The sequence below is a fragment of the Mastomys coucha genome, unplaced genomic scaffold, assembly GCF_008632895.1.
Source record: "Mastomys coucha isolate ucsf_1 unplaced genomic scaffold, UCSF_Mcou_1 pScaffold6, whole genome shotgun sequence".
Taxonomy (NCBI): Eukaryota; Metazoa; Chordata; class Mammalia; order Rodentia; family Muridae; genus Mastomys; species Mastomys coucha.
In genome coordinates, this window is record NW_022196912.1 from 84,853,608 (window position 1) to 84,877,197 (window position 23,590).

The following is a 23,590-nucleotide window of genomic DNA, read 5'->3' on the forward strand; positions in this document are numbered from 1 at the left end:
GTAACCGAGACAGAAGAATGTGTACAAGCTTGCAAGCTGTACAAAAGTCTACGCTTCTTTACAGACAGATGGCTGTACGCTCAGTAATTCTCTTCCCCTGATAACATCCCAGTAGCTGTATTCTAGCTTCAGCTTCTCTTTTCATTATAGGCTTTATAGGTCTTCTGAACAGAAAAGCATCAAACATTATACTAAACCTAAAATACCAAAACATGCACTCAAGGACCAGACAGTTTCCACAAAAATATATTTAATAACTTGTTATATAAAAATCAAACACAAAATTTTATCAATAATTCAGTCACTTCTAACAGGGAGTGCATATACTTAGGAAAAGAACTAAAATATATACATAGTCACAACATTTGTAAGTACAACTGAAGAGCTATGAAGCTCAAGAATTCTAGATTTACAACTGGAAGTTCCATAAGGTTATCTGCAATCAAAGTGTTCAGCACTAATTATGAACAACTATTAAACCCAAAACAAGAAAAATAGGAAGGAATGACCTGTTCCTAAACCTTTATGACAAATACTTGTCAAAGATAAAAAAGGCAATATAAAATTTACTTAAGTGACCAAGATTTCCTACTGGATCCCTGATTGTCATTTTTGGCAACTTAGCCCAGCCTGATGGAAGGCAGTTTCTGTGTGTCAGGAAGCCTGTGCTGTGTCTCACCAGAACCTTGCTAACTGTACTTATGTGCTCTGGCTCAAAGGAAGGAAGCAGTGTTAGCATCAGTTGTGCACTGATAAAAAGGCATGTATTTATTATATTCCTGAATTCCTGAATGTATTCCTGAAAGACTTTTATCTCCCTCCTTCAAAGGTGTTCCTTACATTAAGGAGGAGTGGGGAGTAGATGGCCACACATATCATATACAAGCTCGTCAAAATAAAGGTTCTAAGACCTCTTCTGTATTTTGAACTATACCTATGGTAAAGGTCACACCATCTCATTCCTGAAAACACTTGACACCACACGCAACAACTGTTCACAGATGTGCTCTGAACAAGAAGGGTGTGTCCATAAAAAGTCAGAGAGTGACTGTTTCCTATTTAATGCCTATTTATGATGATAATCTCTTCCTGTACTCCTTTCTGTCCAGAGTCTCCAAAGCAGTTTCCTAATACAGCATTTGGTAGCATATGCCATATTGGCTTTTTAAATGATAAAACTTTCTTGGCTCAATAAAAGAAAAGATTTGATAACAAAATATATGTAAAACTAGAATTTTATACTTCCAAATAGTAAGTTGCCTTTATTAATGAAAGAGCTTGTTTGCAGTCATATATTTGAAAATATTTTAAAGCTCTTACAAAACTTGGCTTGTGATAAGTTAACTTAAAAACTTCTTGCCGTGTTGCTGGGCATACCACTGCTGTCTCTGCTTGCGGTTTTCCAACTCAGTGAGAAGAGCCTGTCTGTAGGCCTCGTACAGCTTAACAATCTGCTCCAGTTCCTTCATGAAGAGCAGCTTCAGCATTCCCTGGTATGTGTCCAGGTCAGCCAGCTGGAAGAGCTCCCACTTCAGAATGTGGTCATATCTGTAGTAAAACATGTTAAAAAGACATAAATGTGCATTTACAACAATAAACTGGTCTATTTTTATTATACATAAAACTCAGTTTTATTTTAAAATATTTGAGTTAGTAAAACTTTTTTTTTTTGAGCTGGGGACCTAAGCTGACCTTGAACTTCTGGGCGCAGGATGTCCTCCTGCCTCCCACTTCTCAGTGGCTGGGAATACAGGAGCATGCTAATACACACAGCTCTGAAAAGACTATCTTCCCCTCCCCACCCCTTCCCTCTCTTTCTAAACTTCATTTCCACCCTTTTTGTGTATAAATGTTTGGCCTGCATGCATGCATGTAAGTGCACTGTGTGCATGCCTGGTACCTATGAAAGCCAGAGAAGACCTCAGATCCCCTGGAACTGCAGTTACAATTTTAAGCTACTATAACAGCTCCTAGGATCTGAACCAGGGTCCCCTGTAAAAGCAGCAGCACTCTCTCTCCAGCCCTATTTATTTATTGGGTATTTTGCCCACATTATATGTCTGTGCACCACATACATGCTTGATGACAGAAGGAGGCACGGGATTCCCTCAAACTGAAGTTCCAGGCAGTGATGAGTTGCCATATAGATTCTGGGAACTGTACTTGGCTCCTCAACAAAAGCAGCCAATGGTCTTAACAAGTGACCCAGCTCTCTAGCCACAAATGTGCTGTTTTTTAAGGAAGGGGAAAAACTGTTAATTATTACTTTGGGTTAAAGAGTGTCTGTTTATTTTAAAAATTAATTGTAATATTAGTCTTGGGTAACCATTCATACTGATCGCAGACTATAGTTGTTCTGTAATTTCTAAAAAGCACATCCTATGCTCTTTCTAAGGTCATACAAAGTTAATGTTGAGAACTTAGAATCCTTGAGAGCATGCTGTGCTCACAGTGGTCATACAGACAAGCATGTAAAGTCACTGTGGCGTCAGAGCTGGCAGACTGACAGATGCATATGACGAACACTGTTCAACTACAACAACAGCGACAGAAGATGAAGCATTTGGGGGTCAAGTATTCCTGAGGATGAGTAATAAGAAATGAAAACCAAGAAGACAGGTTTGGAGACATGGCTCAGAAGTTAGGAGCATGTGCTGCTCTTGCAAAGGACTGAGTTCAGTTCCCAACACCCTCATTAGGGTAGCTCCCAACCCCTAAAACTCCAGCTGCAGGAAATCTAATACTTTCATTTGGATTCAAGCTTCACTACACATATGTATGCACACACACACACACACATAATTAAAAATAAAATAAAATCAAGAACCAAAGAAAAAATAAACTTTCAAGATGAAAGAATAAACTGAAGAAAACTCCACATTGTGACATCATGTTGAATATTCTTATGTGTGTCTTAGAAGGATTCTAGTCCTCCTTTAGTGCTTAAGTGGCTCAAAATAAGTTGGAAGTATAAAACCAAGGTAGTAACTTAACTTACACTTTGAAAGGAAGAGATCAAGAGACAGCAGTCTAATTAAGTTGTCTCGTTTACAGATGAAAAACTCTGAGAGCTAAAAACCCCAATTACCTCCTGTAGAAATGTTAGTGACGACCACTTCAGGAAGGCAGAGGTGTATGGACCAGGAGCTTTAGAGTGACAGTTTTTTAGGGTGACTGCCCATTACTAGAGTAATGTAAATAAAGTAAGTTATGTACCTAATGTGATATTGAGGTCATTTCTCAAATCACTGCAGGGTAGAAATAAAAGTGAGCTTTAAGTTACAATGTCTAGTGAATTTGTTTTTAATCACATGTCCTATCTAATGGGTACTTTGGTAACTCATTTGCCACAATAAAACAGTATATTGAGCAGTTCCTGCAAGCTGTCCAGGCTGCACAGTGCCACACACAGTTCCATGACCTTGGGTGTGTTTCCCAGGAACACCAGCACCGTGGCAAAGCTGCAGGCAAGTAGTTACTTGACTCCCACTTTTATTCTATTACTCGAGGACTGAAAACTTACTACTAATCTCTTTGCAGACCCCTGATATTCTCTTTTCTGGGCAGTATAACTCCTCATGAACAGGAGCTGGAGTTGCATGAAGGAGTGACAATGCATGTCTCCAGCACAACTGTCATTCAGGTAGTTTCATTTACTCATGATTTCTCTGAAATTCACTAGTAATTCCTAACGAAGAATTTAATCTCAGAGTGTTCTGCTGTGTTTCACTTGAGTACCAAGCACTGGGTATTCTTGGTTATAAATACTATATCATGTTACATGTTAATGTCATGTAAAAATATAAAGAAAACAAAAATTAAACTTGTCATATTCGGTATTCTTATGCATCCATTACCAGAGGTTTGTACACAGAGTAATTAGGATTCAAATATCTTTGAAGAATTTTTACTTCTAATCAAAGAGTCAAACTTTATAACTTCTGATACCCTTTCTTAAACGTTACACAGAAGCCCAATAGTATAAGAAAACCACAATACTTTTTGGGGGGGTTGGAGGTGGGGATTTTTCTGTGTAGCCCTGGCTGGCCTCTAGCTCAGAGAGCTGCCTGCCTCTGGTGTATGTCATCATGCCTATCAGTGTCCTATCCCCACCTCCATGCCCTCTACCCCGCCAGTTCTGGGATTAAAGGTGTGCCACCACCACCTAATCCATACTACCTAAGCATGATACTTAAGTGGAGCTTGTTAGAGACCCCAAAATTACTTGTGCTATGTGCTCACTTACTTCACAGGGGCTCGGGCATAAACCTGAAGCCAGTCAGGAATTTCTGCAGTATGGTAGGGATTTGCAGGGACCAGGAGAGACTGATTTCTTTCAGTTTGCTGTGGCTGATACGTGATGGGTGGAGGCTGATCATACCGAGGTACACTGAGAAGAAAGAATTGACATTTATTAAAACAGAAGCCCTTTACCTAGGCCAGCAATTATGACCATACAGTTTAGCTGGGCCGGGTGATGGTCATCAGGACCATACACCACAGGAGGTGAAGCCCATCATTAAGATCTGAGCCCAGACGGAAGGCATAAAAGAGAATATCAGTGAGGAGGCACTGAACCACTTCAGGGAGATTGGCACCAAGACCACACTCTGAGGTATTCGGTGTAGCTGCTGACACCAGCCAACCTGCTGGCAAAGATCGACAGGAAGGACAGCATTGAGAAGGAGTACATGGAAGAGATCAGCGAGCTCTTCTCTAATGCCAAGTCCTCTGCCAAGATTCTGGCTGACCAGCAGGACAAGAACATGAAGTAGTGTTGGGTTTGGAGGTGCACCCAGGGGTCAGACCCACACCGTGGCTAGGGTCGTGCCTCAAGTGTCTTTGCAGTGTTACCGTGTATTTGTAAATTGTCCAACCTTCATGGTTGTTTGGAAGGAGCCCTTCCCCACCTAGCTTGTTTCCTAATAAAAAAAGAATCTTCTATGTGCTTTCTGGCCTAACTGACTGTCTTTCACTTTAACAGAACTTTCCATGATAAAGGTCTAGATTTTTTTGTTTTAAACTAGACTGCTGGAAGTATACTCCATCTTCTTTTGGAAGCTGACATGCTGCTAGTGAAATAACACCCAAGTAAAGGTGTAGTAGGGAAGATGGGCTGGGCCCCCACTGGGACCTGCCTCAAGCCCTGGGCCTGAGTCCCATTTTGGAACCCTCTCTCCCTTGCTTATTCCTCGGCCCTTGTGGTGTTCAGTCCTTTGGCTCAAATGTCTCCCGGCCCCCCACCTCTGCCTGTGTTGCTCTCTGTGTTCCCCAGATCTCAGCACTTCTCCCTCATTTGGCAGTCAGGCCTGACCCATGTAAGTGGAATGTGTTGATAACTAGGTTGCAATTGAGTAGTGGGGTAGGCGGAGCTGAGCCAGGAGCAAATTTTTGTGGGAACTGGAGCTGAGGGACTGAAGTGCCAAAATATGGGGGATACCACCCATCTCATCCCTATCCTGCATGCTTCAAGCTAAGATAAGAAGAAAAAATGACTACTACAAGACATGATACATAGATTTCCAGCAGCACCCACACTAGCAAAATACAGTGGCTAATAAAGTGATACAGTAAAAGAGGAGGAGGAACCAATGGATACTTCCAGTGTTAATCACACAGAACACTATAAGACACCAATAGAGGCAAACCTACCACAAAAGACAGCAGAAAGACTTGATGAAATGTTTTAGACATGGTTGGCAGTGTATGCTGATCTTGATAAAAGAGCAATTGATGCTCTAGGAATTTAATAAGGAGCTGTCTGTACTATACCAGTTCAAGGAAATATGAGGTAGCTCATGAATTATCTTGTGATATTCAGGGGGAAAAGCTCTTCTGTGGCAGAAGCACAAAGCAAAAGTCTTCACCACTGTAAACAAACAAAAGCGGAGGGCTGGAGAGATGGCTCGGCGGTTAAGGTCACTGCGGCGGTTAAGGTCACTGACTGCTCTTCCCAGAGGTCCTGAGTTCAGTTCCCAGCAACCACATGGTGGCTCACAACCATCTGTAATGGGATATGAAGCTCTCTTTTGGTGTGTCTGAAGACAGCAACAGTATACTCACATACATAAAATAAATTAATAAAAAAAAAAAAAGTGCAGTGATGAAGATCTACAAGCAGAGAGCAGGAAAAGGTACAAGAGTCTAAAAAGGGGCCTGACGAAATAAAGACCAAGCAAACCCTTGTGTGAGAGGACAGGTTATATTCTGGATATAACCAAGGGACAGAGGAAGTATAGTGCTCTTCCACCAGACAGTGTGTATTTAGCTGTGTAACCTGGCACTGAAACAGTGGTTTCCTTGGGTAAAAGTCCCAAGAGATTTGTATGAGGATGAGTTGGTGCCCCTTTGTGAGAAGGCTGGCCCTATCTGGGATCTGTTTCTCATGGTGGAATGAGTCTCTGGTCAGAACAAAGGATATACATTTATCACCTTCTGTGGAAAGGAAGCTGCCCAGGAAGCGGTTAAATAAGCTGTGTAAGAACTATGAAATTTGTCCTGGCAAACACCTGGGCATGTGAATTTCTGTGGCAAACAACAGACTTTTTATTAGATCCACTACAAAGACTAAGACCAAAAGAAACATTCTGGAAGAGTTCAGTACTCAGGCCTACCTGAGGGTTTGGTGTGTTGGTATTCTCTACCATCAACCAGAGGACAAAAAGAAGAGGGGGCACTTGTTCTGCTTCCTTGAAAATGAAGATCACAAGTCAGCAGCAAATGCCAGATGCTGGCTGATGAGTGGGGAAATGTAGTTACAGTGGTGGTGGTTTAAATAGGAATGCCCCCCCCCCACTACCCCTACCCCGTGACTCACAGATTTGAATGTATGGTCACCAGGGAGTGGCACTATTAGGAGGTGTGGGCTTGGAGAAAGTTTATCACTTAAAGTTTCAGAGGCTCAAGCCAGGCCAGTGTCTCTTTTCCCACTGCTTGCCAATCCAGATGTAGAACTCCCAGCACCTCTCCAGCACCATGTCTGCCTGTACAACACCAAGCTCCTCGCCATGACAATAATGGACTAAATATCTGAACTGTAAGCCAGCCCCAATGAAATGTATTTTTTTTTTTTGTAAGAGTTGTCATGGTCATGGTGTCTCTTCACAGCAATTGAAACCCTAATTAAGACATAGTTGAATGGGCTGACCCTGTGGAAGAACCAAATCCAGAAGTCATGTCTATGATAAAAGTTTTCTTTTTAAGAAACTTGGCAACTACAGTGACAGGAAATATTGGAAGAGTCATTTTTTGAGTTTAGAAAACTGGAGAGAGTAAAGAAGTCAAAAGATTATGCATTTGTTCATGGAGACAGAAAAGCTACTGTAAAGGCTATGGATGAAATGAATAGAAAAGAAACTGATGGGGAAGAAACTGAAATTGCCTTAGCTAAGCCACTAGACAAGAGTGCCAAGCTGCCAGACAGGCCTCCAGAAGCACCACATATGAAGATTATTACTATCACCCTCCTCCCCAAATGAGAGGCCATGGTGGAGGGAGAGGTGGATGTGGCTACCCTCCAGATTACTCTAGCTACAAGGCTACGGTAATGATTGCCATGGTTGTGATTACAACTACTATCGTGGAATCTGTGCTGATGGCTATGCAGTGAGAGGAAGAGGAGGAAGGAGAGGGTGAGGTACTCCACCACCATCAAGGAGACGGAGAGCACTACCTTTAAGAGGCGGAGCTGGCTACTCACAGAGGGAGCATATTTGGGACCACTGAGAGGCTCAAGGAGAGGCAGAGGGGGTCTTGCAGAGTAGTAGGGAGGCCATGGTCCTTTGGAACTCAGGGCAATTAAGGGGGTGATGTAGGAGACAAGAAAAAAGCAGATGGATACAACCTGCCTAATTCCAAGTGTCATGAGGCTAACAACCAACAGAAAGGGGATCCTAATCCATAGATCAGCAGCTGCCTCAATAAGGTGGTAACTATCCTGGTAACTATGGTTACAATAATGACATCTAAGAATTTTACCAGGGTATTTTGAAGCAACAGTAGAAATAGACAAAGGCCTGAAAATGATTCCAGCAAGATATGATTGACTCTAGATCTACATTTTTTTTTTAATATTTTATTTTATGTGTATGAGTACACTGTAGGCGTACAGACGGCCGTGAGCCATCACGTGTGTGGCTGCTATTGAACTCAGGACCTCTGCCAGCCCCACTCGTTCTGGTGTAATTCACTGTAGCTGTCTTCAGACGCACCAGAAGAGGGCGTCAGATCTCATTACAGTGGTTGTGAGCCACCATGTGGTTGCTGGGATCCGAACTCAGGACCTTCGGAAGAGCAGTCAGTGCTCTTACCTGCTGAGCCATCTCGCCAGCCCCTAGATCTACATTTTTCAAAACAAAATCTGGGTAACTGTTTCATCTTTAAGTAGTTTGTTGCCATTTGTATTCAGAAATCAAGTCATTGAAGAAGTCATTATTGTATATATATTCAGGTTTTCTACTTTTCTTTTTTTCATAAATACTCTTGAACATTATGGGTTTATAGACTTTCTTTGTTCTGGAGTTACAGATTTTTCTGTATTGAAAATAAGCTATGACTATATGTTTTACATTCCTAGAAGCAGGTCTACTGGGTTTCTAGGTTGTTGTAACTTTCACAACCTTTTTGAAATCTCTACAAAATTGGTTTGGCTTACATGTCAAAGTCTCAACAATTTGTTCTGTGATGTGACTGTTTTTCCAATTTCTTGTTCATGTAAATATTTCAACAAAATTCAAAATCTATTTAAAAAAAGAAAGAAAAACAAGCAACAACAACAACGAAAAACCCAAGTTAATCTCTTCTGTATTTTAAGATATGTTTTTTTGGCTGGTATATATTCTTTTTAAAGACAGCTTCAATGGTGATAACAAGTTGGGTCTTAGTTGTAACTTTACTACAAGGCTTAAATTAGAAGCACAAATTTCTGCAAATAACCTGTAATTTGCTAACATATATATTGGAAAGGACTATAGCTTTTCTCAAAACAAAAAAACCCAAAATGATGTTTTTTTTCCTTCTGTTGGCTGGAAGATAAGGCTGGGGTATGCAGTGCAGCAGGACTCTCCACTGTACCTGGCTAGGAAAACAACAGGGAGCTGACTAGAGCCTATTTTAAATCAGAGAGAATTCAAAAAGATCACATTTCCATTAGCTCTACCAGCCTGTGGAAGCGGAGCAGGGAGGGATACTTATATACACTGCGAGATGTTTGTATAAGAGGGTTATGCAAAGTGCTGAACACCTGCAGGCTCAAGTGAATTCTGGGAAAACCAAACTGAGCTATTTCAGACTAGACAAAATTAAACTGAGCCTGCCTCTAAACATAAAAGTCAAATGAATATTTAAAAAAATAGGTCACTGCTTTCTTAACCAGCATTAAAATAAGGTCTAGATTATACCATGGTTAACAGTTCAGTTTAAGATTATTTGTGTGTACATCTCTGTCTCTGTCTGTCTCTTTGTCTCTGTGTATGTGTGCATGTATCCACCCATGAGGCCTGAGGAGGCTATATGATCCCCTAGAGATGGAGTTACAGGCCACTGTAAGACACTGATGGAGGTGCTGGGTTATACAGGGCAGGAGGTGCAGGAGGATTCCTATGCCAAATTAGGAAAACATCTAAACTCAGGTCCTCTGAAAAAGCAGTGAATGTTCTTGATGACTGAGCAATGCATTTCTCCAACCCCAGCAATTTGAAGATAACAGAAAAATTGCACTGAATTTTCAACAGTTTTTAGTAAGTGGGTTAAAAAAGGAAATAGTAGTTAATACCATATGCTTTGGGATCAAATATGCCTGTGTTTTTGTTTTTGTATTGTTGTAGTTTTGAGACAAGTTCTGCCTAAGACTCTATGTAGACCAGGCTGGCCTTGAACTCTCAGAGTTCCTCTACCTGTCTCAGTCTCCCAAGTAGTATGTTTAAAAGTATGCATGACTATGCACAGCCTATGTTTTAAATTCGGTTTAACCACCTACAGTTTGTATGAAATGTTGGTAGAACTGTCTTTACTTCTCTAAACCTCCTTATTTAAGGAACAAATAAACTCTTAACATTCCCAAAATTTAATGAACAAATGTAAGTCGTAAATTCTGTGTAAAGACTCTACCTTATAACCAAACAGCTATTGACATTACTATGTGAACTAGAGAGTGCTGAGTCTCTCCTGCCTAGCATCTACAGAGCTGCTGAGAGAAACAATCATTTGGAAAAATGCTTTGTGAACCATCAAAACTCTACAACAATACAAGGCTGAGATAAAGTTGCCTTTCGAATCTGTAGAGACCACTCCTACTATAAGACAGCAAACCCTAACCATGGCCTTAGTCGTCATGAAGCCTTTCAATAAACAGTGACTGAGTGCCACTAAATGTAGTCATTGGAAAAAAAAGAGTCAAGGTTGAATCACTAAACATGTAGAATGTTTATAGCAATACACCCATAATGTCATCTTTGTAGGGGTAACTCCAAAATGTATTCTCATGATTTTAATGATTCTAAAAACTTTATCAGTACCTACCATAACCAACAAACTAGACCACATGATCCCAGGCAGATCGATCAATGTGCTTATGACACTTCACCCCCATGTCCTCAGTTCTTGCACCTTAAACACTTTAAGTAAATGCTTTTTCACTAAAGCTAATATTTTATTAAGCTAATATAGTTTTATATTTACTCTAAAGTACAGTGTCTATTTAAACTTACAGCAATCTTAATTGGTTAATTAAGTTTCAAGTGCTCAACAGCCACATATGACAACTGACTAAACTATTAGATAACACAAGGCTTAAGCATCATTCAAAACAAAACAGCCCAAAGAATTACTGGCTTATTTATTAAAAAGCTAGAATGTTTTGTTGCATTCCAACTTTACTTCAGTAAGAAACAACAAAAAAAATCATGTCTGAAGTTGAATAAAAACACCAAGATAATGTCAAAATTTCAAAGTATACTTTGACTTAATAGGAGGTGGGTCGGGCTGGTGAGATGGCTCAGTGGGTAAGAGCACTGACTGCTCTTCCGAAGGTCCTGAGTTCGGATCCCAGCAACCACATGGTGGCTCACAACCACCCGTAATGAGATCTCACGCCCTCTTCCGGTGCGTCTGAAGACAGCTACAATCAATTACACCGGAGCAAGCCAGGCCAGAATGAGCCAGGCCGGCAGAGGTCCTGAGTTCAATTCCCAGCAGTCACACACATGATAGCTCACAGCCATCTCTACAGCTACAGTGTACTCATACACATAAAGTAAATAAAATAAATCTTTAAAAAAAAAAATAGGAGGTGGGTCTGCAATGGGAATTTAAGGTGAAGAGACAGGCATTGTATTAGATTCAACTTCTGGCTAGCTACAAAAACATTCTGGCATCTAATTGGAATCTGATCACAAAGATACATTGTTTCAAGTTGCTAAAAGATACTTTAAAAACTTATTAAAATTATTAATTATTAAAATATATTTAGAATAAATATAAATTCTGAGAAATCACTTTAAAATCTCAAGTTTCTGATGCTTAGCCCTTCAAATAATGTGAGGTCAAAATCTAACACAGGATGCTCTCAATACAGATAGCTGAAAACGAAGCCACTCCTTTACCTGGGAGCACAGGGGTGTCTGTACTGAGCCCTTTTATTTGTGTGATCCACATAATAGGTTCCAAATTCTGATGACTCCACTCGTTCCCACCCAGGAGGAAGTCCTTCTCGTTCAAGAGGGTGACTCCAGTGAGTAGTGTTTGTGTTATGATCTATGTAGTATTTTCTCCCTCTCATTGTCCAGTCCACAGACCAGCCAGGAGGAAGGGGTAAATCTTCAGTTCCATGGTTAGTTAAATTCCCTAAAGATGTAGCAGTGACTCTCCCAATACCTAAGGAGAAAAGGAAATGGAGCAAGTATTCAAATAACTTAAATTTTATTATTACCACAAAATTCACATTATTATTAAATTAGAAAGGAAGAGCTAAATTTTGAAACATATGAGTTTTGGCTTGTTTGAGTCTTCTATCACTGAGGCATAGAAACACTTAAATATTTATAACGCTAAAGGAAAAGTAAAGAAAGAAAAAAATCTCAGTCAAGATTTAAGATATGACATTTCATCTAAAACAAAACAAAACAAAACAAAAAGTAAACTTGTAAGACCATTCCCAGTTTATAATTTTTTTTTAAAAAAGAATCCAGCTATGCCCTAGAATTAAGTAATATTATCAAGGCAGGTTATGTAGTCAACATGCAAAAATATACATCAAATAGCCACATGCTGACCAGAAGTAGAAATAAAGTTAATGAAATAACATCACTTATAATGGCTCTAAAAATCAAAAAGTCAAGTTTCCAACTATCTGAAGTATATATTTTAAAATATATACTATATATTTTATATATTTGGCTAAGTAAAATGTTTAACTTTAAGAAATAGCAATAACCTCATTTTCAACTCGCTTGAATTTATACTGACAATCATAAACTGATTGAAATGTCAGGATCCCTGCTTACATCAGAAGAGTAGTTTCTGTTAGTCATTTCAGTATCTATGTAAACAGCAATGACAAAAAGTAATTCAGAAGAAACATTAAAATTAAGGTAAATGCTTCTACTCAAACTATGAAATTCTAAAAGGATGAAATGTAAGTTTATAAGTAAATACAGGTTATTGGCAGGTGGTTTAAAAACTGTATTCACTTCATATACAATATACAATGGTAAATGCAAAAAGCTAGTTACTACAGCATAGTCTTATGGAAAGGCTAGCAATAAACCAATATTGACAAGTGTAGGTGATTATGCTACTGAATGCAGAGCAGAGCAGAGCAGAATTCTGGACTACGGAGCTATACACACAAAGATGCTCTCTACTTTCTACTCTGAGTGATTAAGAGTAAGAGAGAAAGCCAGGCAGGGCGACTCTTGCCTGTAATCTCAGCACTTGGGAGACTGTGGTAGAAAGAATGCCACAAATCCTAGGCTTCACAGTGAGTTCTAGGCCAGCCTGAGCTAGAGAGAGACCCTGTCTCACCCCTTCCCACTCCACCCCACCCCACCCCACCCAAAACAAGGAGCGAAAAAAGTGCAGGCAACATGCTTCCTTTATCTAATTTATATTTAAAATAGTCCTGGGTTCCACCATCTCAGACTTGCTGGTATTCACCTGTCTGTGAGCAATAATTTATGACAGAAAGGATGGTCTGTGATCTCTGATAGTAAGATAGGAAACACCATGCAGCTTCTGTCCTTATCAAGCTCATGGGCTTCCCCTTGAATTACTGGGGGTCTCGGGGAGGCAGCTGTTCTAATGTCATAAATAGTGCATCTAATGAGGAACTGAGGCCTCCAGCTAAAATTAAAGTCTCTTGCTAACAGCTTTGGGAATGCTCTCTAAACTATGCATCTAAGGATCTGACTGCCCTGGTGAAAAACTGACATAACTGAAATATGAGAGAGAGGCCTCCAGTCAGAAACAGCCAGCTGACTGGCTTCTGACATCCTATCCACATAATCTCAAATATCTCCTAAGTCACTGAGTTTAGAGTAACATACAAAAGAAAATCAACAGAGATGAGGAAAAAATATATGAACACATACATGTATTTATACTTATTTTCATAAAATGCTGAAATGTAAGACTACAACAAAAATCAATGAAACTAGTTATATACAGAAGTGGGATAATGGTAGAAATGATTTTGTATCATTTGTATACGAATGGCCCGGAACTGTACAGACCAGGCTTATCTCAAACTCACAGAAATCTCTTACCTCTGCCTGCAGAGTTCTGAGAATAAAGATGCAAAACGCCACACCAGACAAATGAGTAGCATATTAATGTCACTATAAACCACCATGTACAGTATGAATGTCTGCAAGCACAGCCACACTATGTACAGTAGGAATGTCTGCAAGCACAGCCACACTATGTACAGTGTGGATGTCTGCAAGCACAGCCACACTATGTACAGTACGGATGTCTGCAAGCACAGCCACACTATGTACAGTGTGGATGTCTGCAAGCACAGCCACACTATACGCTCAGACTCTACAGACTCTTGACACTCCACAGCAGACACTCCACATGCCTAAAGATGGTGCATTTGATGTTTCACATGTTCTACAATAAATTTTTTTAAAGATTTATTTATTTATTATATGTAAGTACACTGTAACTGTCTTTGGACACACCAGAGAGGGCATCAGTTGCTGGGATTTGAACTAAGAACCTTCGGAAGAGCAGTAGGTGCTCTTAACCACTGAGCCATCTCTCCAGCCCCCCCCTTTTAAAAGATTTATTTATTTATTATATTACAATAACATTTTTAAAGCAGCTGGGTGGTGGTGGCGCACACCTTTAATCCCAGCACTTGGGAGGCAGAGGCAGGCGGATCTCTGAGTTCGAGGCCAGCCTGGTCTACAGAGTGAGTTCCAGGACAGCCAGGGCTATACAGAGAAACCCTGTATCGAAAAACCAAAAAAAAAAAAAAAAAAAAGAAAAAGAAAAAGAAAAAAAAAGGATTATTTCCTCAAGCAAATACATTTATTATCTGCATTAATGTGCAGGTATAAACTCAGCTACAAATGAATGGATGCTTCATATTGCCATACATAGTATGATACAATGTCACTAAGACTGACAGACAAATCAATGCCATCACCAGCATCATGTATGACCAGAGTCATACAAACCCTGTCTCAAAAAGCTAAGAAAAAAATTTTTTAAAGCAAAAAGCAAAATCTAGAACCTTCATTTGAATTACCAATAGTATAAATTCATGTTAACTGTTTCTAAAACAAATCCCGAAATGTCTTTCCTAGCTTCCTCCATTGAAAACTAGAAGCAAAAAACCATCCAGTAGCAAAAATCCAAGTTGCAATCCCAATACAATGAATCCCAATCCCTACGAAAAGGAACCAGAGCTCCGAGAGGATGCTGTGAATCAATGGCTGATCCAAGTCTGATATAGAACACACACAAAGGAGTCTGGAACATCCAACTATCAGGGTACAACAGAAAGCACAAAGAAAAATAAAGACCAAAGAAAGCCAAGTCTTGAGGGGACCTGAGTGTCCACTAAGGAGCAATTCAAACAACAGAAGTACCCAGCAAGCAATATCAGAACCCTGAAGTCCACAAGTTCACTTTGAAGAAACAACAAGTCCTAAGTCTCAAGAATCATAGGATGAGCTTAACATTCTGTAGTCTCAAAGAACTATTAAAAAATAAAATACACAAGTCACCTAGAATGTTTCTAAATGTCCAAAGTTGGAACCACAAGGTGAAAGGAGACAACCAATTCCTGCAAGCTGTCCTTTAACCTCCACACATGCCATGCCCATGCCCATGTCCATGAACACAACCACCTCTTCCCACACATACACTTCCTTTATATCAACTTGACACAAGCCAGAAACATCAGAGAGGAGGAACCCTCAGTTAAGAAAATGCCTCTATAAGACTGGGCTATAGGTAAGCCTATAGGGCATTTTCTAAATTAGTGATCAATGTGGGAGGGCCCAGCTCTGTGGGTGGTACCATCCCTGGGCAATTTGTCTGGATTATATAAGCAAGCTGAGCAAGCCAGAGGGAGCAAATCAGTAAACAGTACCCCTCCATGACTTCTGCATCAGGTCCTGACTCCAGGTTCCTGTCCCGTTTGAGTGTGTGTACTCTCTTTCTTCAATGTTGATATGGAAGTGTAAGCTAAATAAACCCTTCCCTCCCCAAATTGCTTTGGTGTCAGTATTTCATCACACCAACAGTAATCCAAACTAAGTGATGTAATTTTTAAAACTAAGAAGCGAAATTTTTTTCTTTAAACAAAAGACTCAGAATGGAAGCCTACTGACATTAAAATCAGATGTTGGTTATAACTTAAAATCAAATCTTCCATTTGCTTTGTTTTTTGAGACATGGTTTTTCTGTGTAGCTCTGGACTGTTCTAGAACTTGCTCTATAGACCAGGCTGGCCTCAATCTGCCTGCCTCTGCCTCTCAAAAGTGTGTGCAATCAACACTTAGCTCAAATCTTACCTTTAAGATAATATTCTGGGGGCTGGAGAAGTGGCTCTTCCAGAAGTCCTGAATTCAATTCTCAGCAACCACATGGTGGCTCACAACCATCGGTAATGGGATCTCATGCCCTCTTATGGTGTGTCTGAAGATACTACAATGTACTCATATACATAAAATAAATATTTTTTAAAAAGATAATATTCCACTTGGAAGTTAACTTGTACTTTCTTTGTGCAAGTTGTATATGTAGTATGTACAGAACAGTGTGGCTGTGTACATGTGCATATGTACTAACACATGTTAACACATGCTTGTGGAGATCCAAAGAAAAGAGGCTTATGGTTTAGATCAGGTGCCTTTTCTCATTTGTTCTCTGAACACTTTTTGGGACAATGTCTCTCAATGAATCTAAAGCTCATGAACTGAGCTAGGCTGGTTGGCCAATGAGCTTCAGAGACTGATCCATCGATCTCTGCCTCCACACCAACTGCTAGGTTTCAGGAGCATGTCACCATCCTGGCAAGGTTCTAGGGATCTGACCTCAGGCCCCCAGCTGGCTCGGCTGATGCTCTACTGACTGAGATAGCTCCCCAGACCTTGTACTTTCTTTCTAAATGTGACTGGGATGCTGTTCTAAAGTCTGCCTTACAAGTAAATCTATGTCCTACTGCTCTACACAGAAGAGACTAGTAGAAACTAATAGTATTTCCTCAATTTTATTTTACAAATTGGAACTTTAAAGCAAAATTTCAGCCTTGTATTTCATTTCTTCATATTTAAAATATGGGAAGTTAAGGACGAAAAAAATTACAGGTTGAGTTTCCCTTATCCAAATGCTTGGGACCACAGTGCTTTGGATTTTAAAATCGATGTGTGTATAATATACTGACTGGCAAACACACCAAATCTGAACATCAAATTCATGTATGTTTTACATTTTTCTTATAAAAACAGCCTGAAGATAATTTCCTATAGTATTTTCAGTGCAGCTGCCATTTTGACAATGATCTATGAGGCCTTACTCCTGTAATCCCAGCACTAGGAAGACAGGCAGGAGAATCATTGCACATTTGAAACTAGTCTGGGCTACATAGTGAATTACAGACTTCCCTCAACTATACAGTGAAACTGTGTCTTAAAACATACATATGCATACACAAAATAAGTTTTAAAAAATTGCCTCCATGTGCGTCATGTACATGCTCAAAAAATTTGGATTTTGGAGTCTTTCACAGATCATATTTCTGAAGCTGGGATATTCAATTTATTTGAGCTATCGGTGAAATGTGAAAGTGAGTGCAAAGACCTGAATAAATCAGCCTGTGGGTTATGACTCCTTTGGGGGGTCCAATAACCCTTTCATAGGGGTCGCCTAATATCATCAGAAAACACAGATATTTATATTTTCTTTTTTGTTTGTTTGGGGTTTTTTTTGTTTTGTTTTTTTGAGACAGGGTTTCTCTATATAGCCCTGGCTGTCCTGGAGCTCACTCTGTAGACCAGGCTGGCCTCGAACTCAGAAATCCACCTGCCTCTGCCTCCCAAGTGCTGGGATTAAAGGCGTGCACCACCACCGCCCGGCCTTATATTATCATTCTTAACAATAGCAAAATTATAGTTATGAAGTAGAAATGAAAATAATTTTATAGTTGGGGGTCACCACAACATGAGGTACTGTATTAAAGGGTCACAGCATTAGGAAGGTTGAGGACCACTTATCTATATTAACAATAAACACAGCTATTGTTTCTGCTCTCCTTCAGCTAATGAGCTGTGTCATCAGTCTCCAGATGTGAAACCTCTGAATTAACTCACTCGTCATTTACTTTATTAAGCATGCCCTTTGTCCTAAGGTGCTATGCTCATCACATCTGACTCTACTTTCTCCCTTCTCTCTCCACCCCATTAGGAACCTAGTTCTATGAATTTGGATGTATCCCACTTTCCTCTGTCCCTTCTAAATTCTGAGGCAGATCTTCATTAACTTGCTTTAAAATGTTAACCACTGGGGGCTGGAGAGATGGCTCAGAGGTTAAGAGCACTTGCTGGTCTTGCAGAGGACATGGGTTCTGTTCCCACATGGCAGCTTACAAGTGCTTATAACTCCACTTGAGAGGATCTGGTGCTCTTTTAGTACTTGAGGGCAGTGCACATACATTGCATGCCTAGCGCATACAGAAGCCAGAAGAGGGCATTGAATCCCCTTGAACTGGAGTTATAGGTTGCGAGCTTCCCTCCACGAGTGCTAAGAAATGAACCCAGTCCTCTGAAAGAACAGCCAGTGGTCTTAAGCCATCTCTTCAGGCATAGATCTTGAGCTATGCAATGGCTTATTTCAAGTCTAAACTCTCTGTTGTACCATGAACCCCCAATTTAACCTTATTATTGTATTTCTTAAAATATGTAGGAATACACTCTCTTAAATTTAAGTCACCATTCGGTTTGCAGTGGGTATTCCCAATTTTCCACCTAAAATGTCTTTCTTCTGCCTTGTTAATATCCAGTCCAAGCTCAAAGCCTACTTCAAATTGTATCTGCTCCTTGGAGCACGCACTCCTTTAAGTATTCCAAATACACTGATCTTTCTTCTGACTCCCTCTAACAGTTAGTACCACAAAGTATAACCATTAGTTGTTCTAGGTCTATTAAGTGTATGCTAGTTTTGTCTCACTAAATAAGAGGATCAAGAACATGCTAAACATACAACTGATATTAAATAAAAGCAAACCGCATGGTTAATATAGCTATGTTCCAAATTGTTAAGTCAGTTTATTTGAAGCTGTGGCCACTACAGAGCAAACAAACATCATGCTTTTATCTTTACCCTGCCAAATTTAAAGCTTAAAATTTACTAAATGGGATAAAAGTTTTCTTTTTAGCTTCTACCAGTTCATCTACATGGCCATTTTAGAAATCAAGTGGAGCTGCAACATTCCTTAATTGCCACCTTGGAGGAGTACTTCCAGGTCAAGGTGTAAAGGAAGTGCAGTATTTCCTGCCTGTTACAAAAAAAGCATTATTTCTCACATAATTAGCCATATGCTAAGTCTTTTTAACTAACCTGGGAAATAGTAATTGCCTATAAAAAGCCAAAAATATGATGACATAGAGAACAGACACAAGAATTCTGTCATTCGTCATAAGTTAAAAACTACTAGCAAGCAGGAGGAAGCAAGAATGGCAAAATGGACATTTTTTTTCCCTCTAGGAGTACGTTTTGTTTTGCTTTTTTGCTTTCCAAAAAAATCCACAGATCACCTTTTAAATTGAAATATCAGTATGAATAAACCAATGTGCTGTTTATTATATAAAGTTACCTGAAGTGTGCCTCCCCTGATTCTGTGGCATTCTTTGGAAGAGATCATGGTTGTATTCATAATATCTGTAGTCTTCTTGTGCACGATCTCCAAGTGGCCGCCTTCTCTGACCATCAAAAAAGTTATCTGAATAAAAGTATCGGGAACCAGAGTCTCCATTTTCAACAGCAAAATTAACTTCTGTTAAAAATGACTGTGATGAGCCATACTCTCGAGGAACATCTGCTAGGCTCCTGACAAGATAAGAAGAAGGTGCAGACAGTCTGTTGCTTTCTCTTCTCATTACTTCATGAGGCGTCCTTTGAATTGGAGTTCTCAGAAAACTCTGGCTCCTTGAAACTACGCCGTCTCCAGAAGCCGAGAAAGCACTAGCACTTGAGTCTGGAAGACAGAGGTCAGTCCGTCTTGGAATTGTTGGACCATGCCGAATGAATGAAGGCATGAGATCTACAATAAAACAAATATAATCACCATTTCATTAAGTCAGTACACTCTTCTAAAGTTATTTATGTCTACTATCATGAGATAAAAATAGCAAACAAAAGTGCATAAGAACACAAATTTTAAATTTAAAGATAATACTAGAAACTTCAAATTAAGATTTTCCCAAGTCGTGCAGTGGTGACACATGCCTTTAATCCCAGCACTTGGGAGGCAGAGGCAGGTGGATCTCTGAGTTCAAGGCCAGCCTGGTCTACAGAGTGAGTTCCAGGACAGCCAGGGCTATACAGAGAAACCCTGTATCGAAAAACCAAAAAAAAAAAAAAAAAAAAAAAAAAAAAAAAAAAAAAAAAAAAAAAAAAAAAAAGAAAGAAAAAGAAAAAGGATTATTTCCTCAAGCAAATACATTTATTATCTGCATTAATGTGCAGGTATAAACTCAGCTACAAATGAATGGATGCTTCATATTGCCATACATAGTATGATACAATGTCACTAAGACTGACAGACAAATCAATGCCATCACCAGCATCATGTATGACCAGAGTTTGGTGTTTTCACTTGATTTAAGTATCACCAAGAATCTTTCTTCACACAAACACAGTTTCATTAAAATTAAAAAAAGTGTTCCTCCAAAAATGCAAAGTCAGATTTCTTGTAAAAGATTTTTTTTTTTTAAAGACAGGGGTTTCTCTGTGTAGCCCTGGCTGTCCTGGAACTCACTCTGTAGACCAGGCTGGCCTCGAACTCAGAAATCCGCCTGCCTCTGCCTCCCAAGCGCTGGGATTAAAGGCGTGCACCACCACTGCCCAGTGTGAAAGATATTTTATTAATAGTTTTTTTTTCTTTTTTGTCTTTCTACTAGGAATTACCCAGTTCTAAGCACAATTATCAAAACTAGAAAGCAAAACCTTTCAGTGTGGAAATTGTAAATAAAGTCATCTAATTCCAAAGATGCGCACAAATGCTGAGTCTACTGAAGAAGCCTGGAAAGTTATGGCTCCTTGAAGAACAGATAGAAGAATAGATAACATTATGTTCTTAGAGAGCAACTACCTTTAAAACATGAAATCTGGATACAGAGCATTTTTTCTGAATTCATTAAATAACTATTACTAAGGGTGTCAGAAGCTACCACTACAATAACTTAATATTGGCATAATTAACAGTCGATGACAGAAACTCCTTATCGAGTCATCCACTAAAAGACTCAACAAGTGGCATAACTTCAAATGATGCTTAATAAACTTTATTTACAGCAAAAAGCAAGCTATCACCTAAAAACAGAAAAACAAGCTACTAAAAATTGTTTCAAGTTGCTGACACATCCACCCCACCAACTTTGTTGTCAAGCACTACAACTACTAACAGAACCTGTAAGGCTTGACACATGGTCACAATGGGAAAAATATGCTCTCCGCCTCTTTCTGCTTGATCTTCGGCAAATACTAGGAACCTCTGTGAACAGCTTGCTCGATTACAATATGAGGTAATGCTTAATTTAAGTCACACGGTTACTTCCATCTTCCAAGAAGGAAACTTGCACAAGGAGCCCGGCTCCTAGAGTGAGAACCAAAGGATTAGCTCTCATATAACTATTGCCACTACCCAGGAATTTTAAAGAGGAAAAATCAAGGCGTTCAAGTTAAAAAGTCAAATATTTTAAACGGAGAAGAAAAGCTATGGGAGGGGACGGAACATACGCTGGAAAGGGGGATCAAGTAACTTGCCTGGTATGGCTGAAATGATTCTGAATACTTGGCTTTTTTTTTTTTTCTTCCCTTGGAATTTTAGGAGCAAAGCCTCATCAGAGTACTTTAATGGCTTGTCTGCTCTGAGAAACGAAGTGACTCTGGGTAGTGTCTACAACTATCAGGCTCTTCTCTTCACAAGTCGCTGCGGCACGACTAAGGAAACCAATCGCGTGCGTGCGTGTGTGTGTGTGTGTGTGTGTGTGTGTGTGTGTGTGTGTGTGACTTCGCCTCACAAGTCTGTGTCCCGCTGCGGCAGGACTAAGGAATCCAGTCTTGTGTGTGTGTGTGTGTTTGCCCGTGATGGTCGCAAACCCGGGGCACGCCCCGACATAGCCAGCAAAGAGGTGCCCGGGTCGCAGCACTTTTTCTCCAACTCCAGGGACTGCCATGCATCCCCCCCAAGCCCCCCAGTCTGTCTTCCAGCGCCACCCGAGGCTGCGCTGGGTCCCTACCCGTCACCGCCCTGGACACTCACTCCGCAGCAGAGGCGACGTCTCCTTCTTCACGTACTTGCCCTGCACCTCGGCCGGCTTAGACACCTCGTTTTTGGTTTTCTTGCGGGACAGCATCCTCACGGACGACGCCCGCCGCCGCCACCACAAGCAGCCTCGCTAGGGCCGCGAGCCCGCCGTCCGCCGCCGCCTCCCGGGCCGGCGCCGCCTTCGCCTCGGGTCTCCGCCGCCCGCGCCCGCCCGCAGGCTCCGCCGCATGTTGGCCGCGCAAAGCGCGCCCGCCGCCGCTCAGTCGCAAGGCAGCTCCTCCCGGGAAGTCAGCAGGCTCAGCGACGCCGCCCGAGGCCGCTTTGGGACGGGGCCGCGGCCGCCCACTAGGGCCATGGTCCGCCGCCGGGAGCCGCTACCGCTGCGGCCACCGCCTACGTCCGGTAAACTTTCCCCGCGCCGCTGGGAATGCTGGGAAAGCCGACGCGCACGGGCCGCCCCTCCCCCGCCGGATGCGGACGCGGCTGCGTGCGGCGGCTCGCGACGACTGGCGGCGGGTGGCTAACGGGCCGGGTGTGGCGACAGCCGCGGCCCTCAGCGCGGCTGCGTCGGCCGGCTCCCGCCGCTGAGGAGCCGCGGTCCAGGCCGTCCGGAGTCCGCTGGGCTGCGAGCCGCTCTCGCCTCCGACTTGGGGACCGTCCTGCTGGAGGCGGTGCTGCCCGCAGCCGCAGCCGCGCGTCTTGGTTGCTGTGGGAAGGCAGCCCTTGGGTGTGCTGGGTTGATGGGGACGCGGGACCGGACGACGGCCGGGGCTACGCCTAGTAACACGGGTGCCTCTTCTGGTGACAGCGTGATGACTGTAAAAACAGAGTCTCCGCTTCTTCTGTCCTCTTCTTTCCCCCAACCTTCGATTAGCCCACTCCCTTTAATGCTCCCCATTCGCGCTTGAGAATTAAAAAAGAAAAAGAAGATGGAGCTTTCACAGCTCCTAAGATAAATTGGACGTCAATGTATTTATCTCACCGTTTTAATATGTATACTTAATAACCACACGCTTAGAATCTTGAGGCCTTTTGAGCACCCGAATTCAGAACTCGGGAGTTTTCTGTCTTAATTCATCAGATTCTACTTTGTTCTCTTTAACTCACTCAGGTACACAGAATAACTTGGAAAATAAGATGGGACTCGCCCCTCGTGACCAAAGTAAGGCTTTCATAATGCAGAGAATGTGCTTAAAACACAGAAGCAAAACACCAACTTCATAACAAGATGCCAAAACTGCTCAATTTGTTTAAGCCATGCACAAAGGAGACATTTTATCAGTTGTCTGTCTCCGTGTTTTTTTTTTTTTTTATGAAATGTTTCCTTGTTAAAGGTCCCTATAATTCTATAACAAGTATTTTATTGAGCACCCAACATCCAAGGTGCTGTTTTAGGTGTCTACGATATGACAACAAAGGTCCTGCTGTTATAGGGAAGAAAGATCACAAAGAATAAAACTACTAAAAAAAAAAAGTATGTTACATAGTGCTGAAGTAAGCATAAACAAGTGAGATCTCACAGTTTTGGAAAGGGTGACCGATAAGGAAGCCGGTGCTGGAATTAACCTGCCATGCAGCTATCCAGAGTGA

General features: G+C 41.1%; 1 protein-coding gene and 1 pseudogene across 1 annotated transcript; one reads left to right on the forward strand and one right to left on the reverse strand.

The window, feature by feature from the left end:
* Positions 1–233: 233 nt before the first annotated feature.
* Sav1 (salvador family WW domain containing protein 1) lies at positions 234–22,324 on the reverse strand. The gene is made up of 5 exons (XM_031355904.1): positions 21,995–22,324; positions 19,325–19,771; positions 11,601–11,871; positions 4,247–4,390; positions 234–1,548 (listed from the first exon to the last, which is right to left on the reverse strand). The coding sequence occupies exons 1-5, from the start codon at positions 22,086–22,088 to the stop codon at positions 1,341–1,343; spliced, it is 1,164 nt and encodes a 387-aa protein (XP_031211764.1). The 5' UTR covers positions 22,089–22,324; the 3' UTR covers positions 234–1,340.
* Positions 4,692–8,001, forward strand: LOC116080390 (annotated as a pseudogene).
* Positions 22,325–23,590: the final 1,266 nt, after the last annotated feature.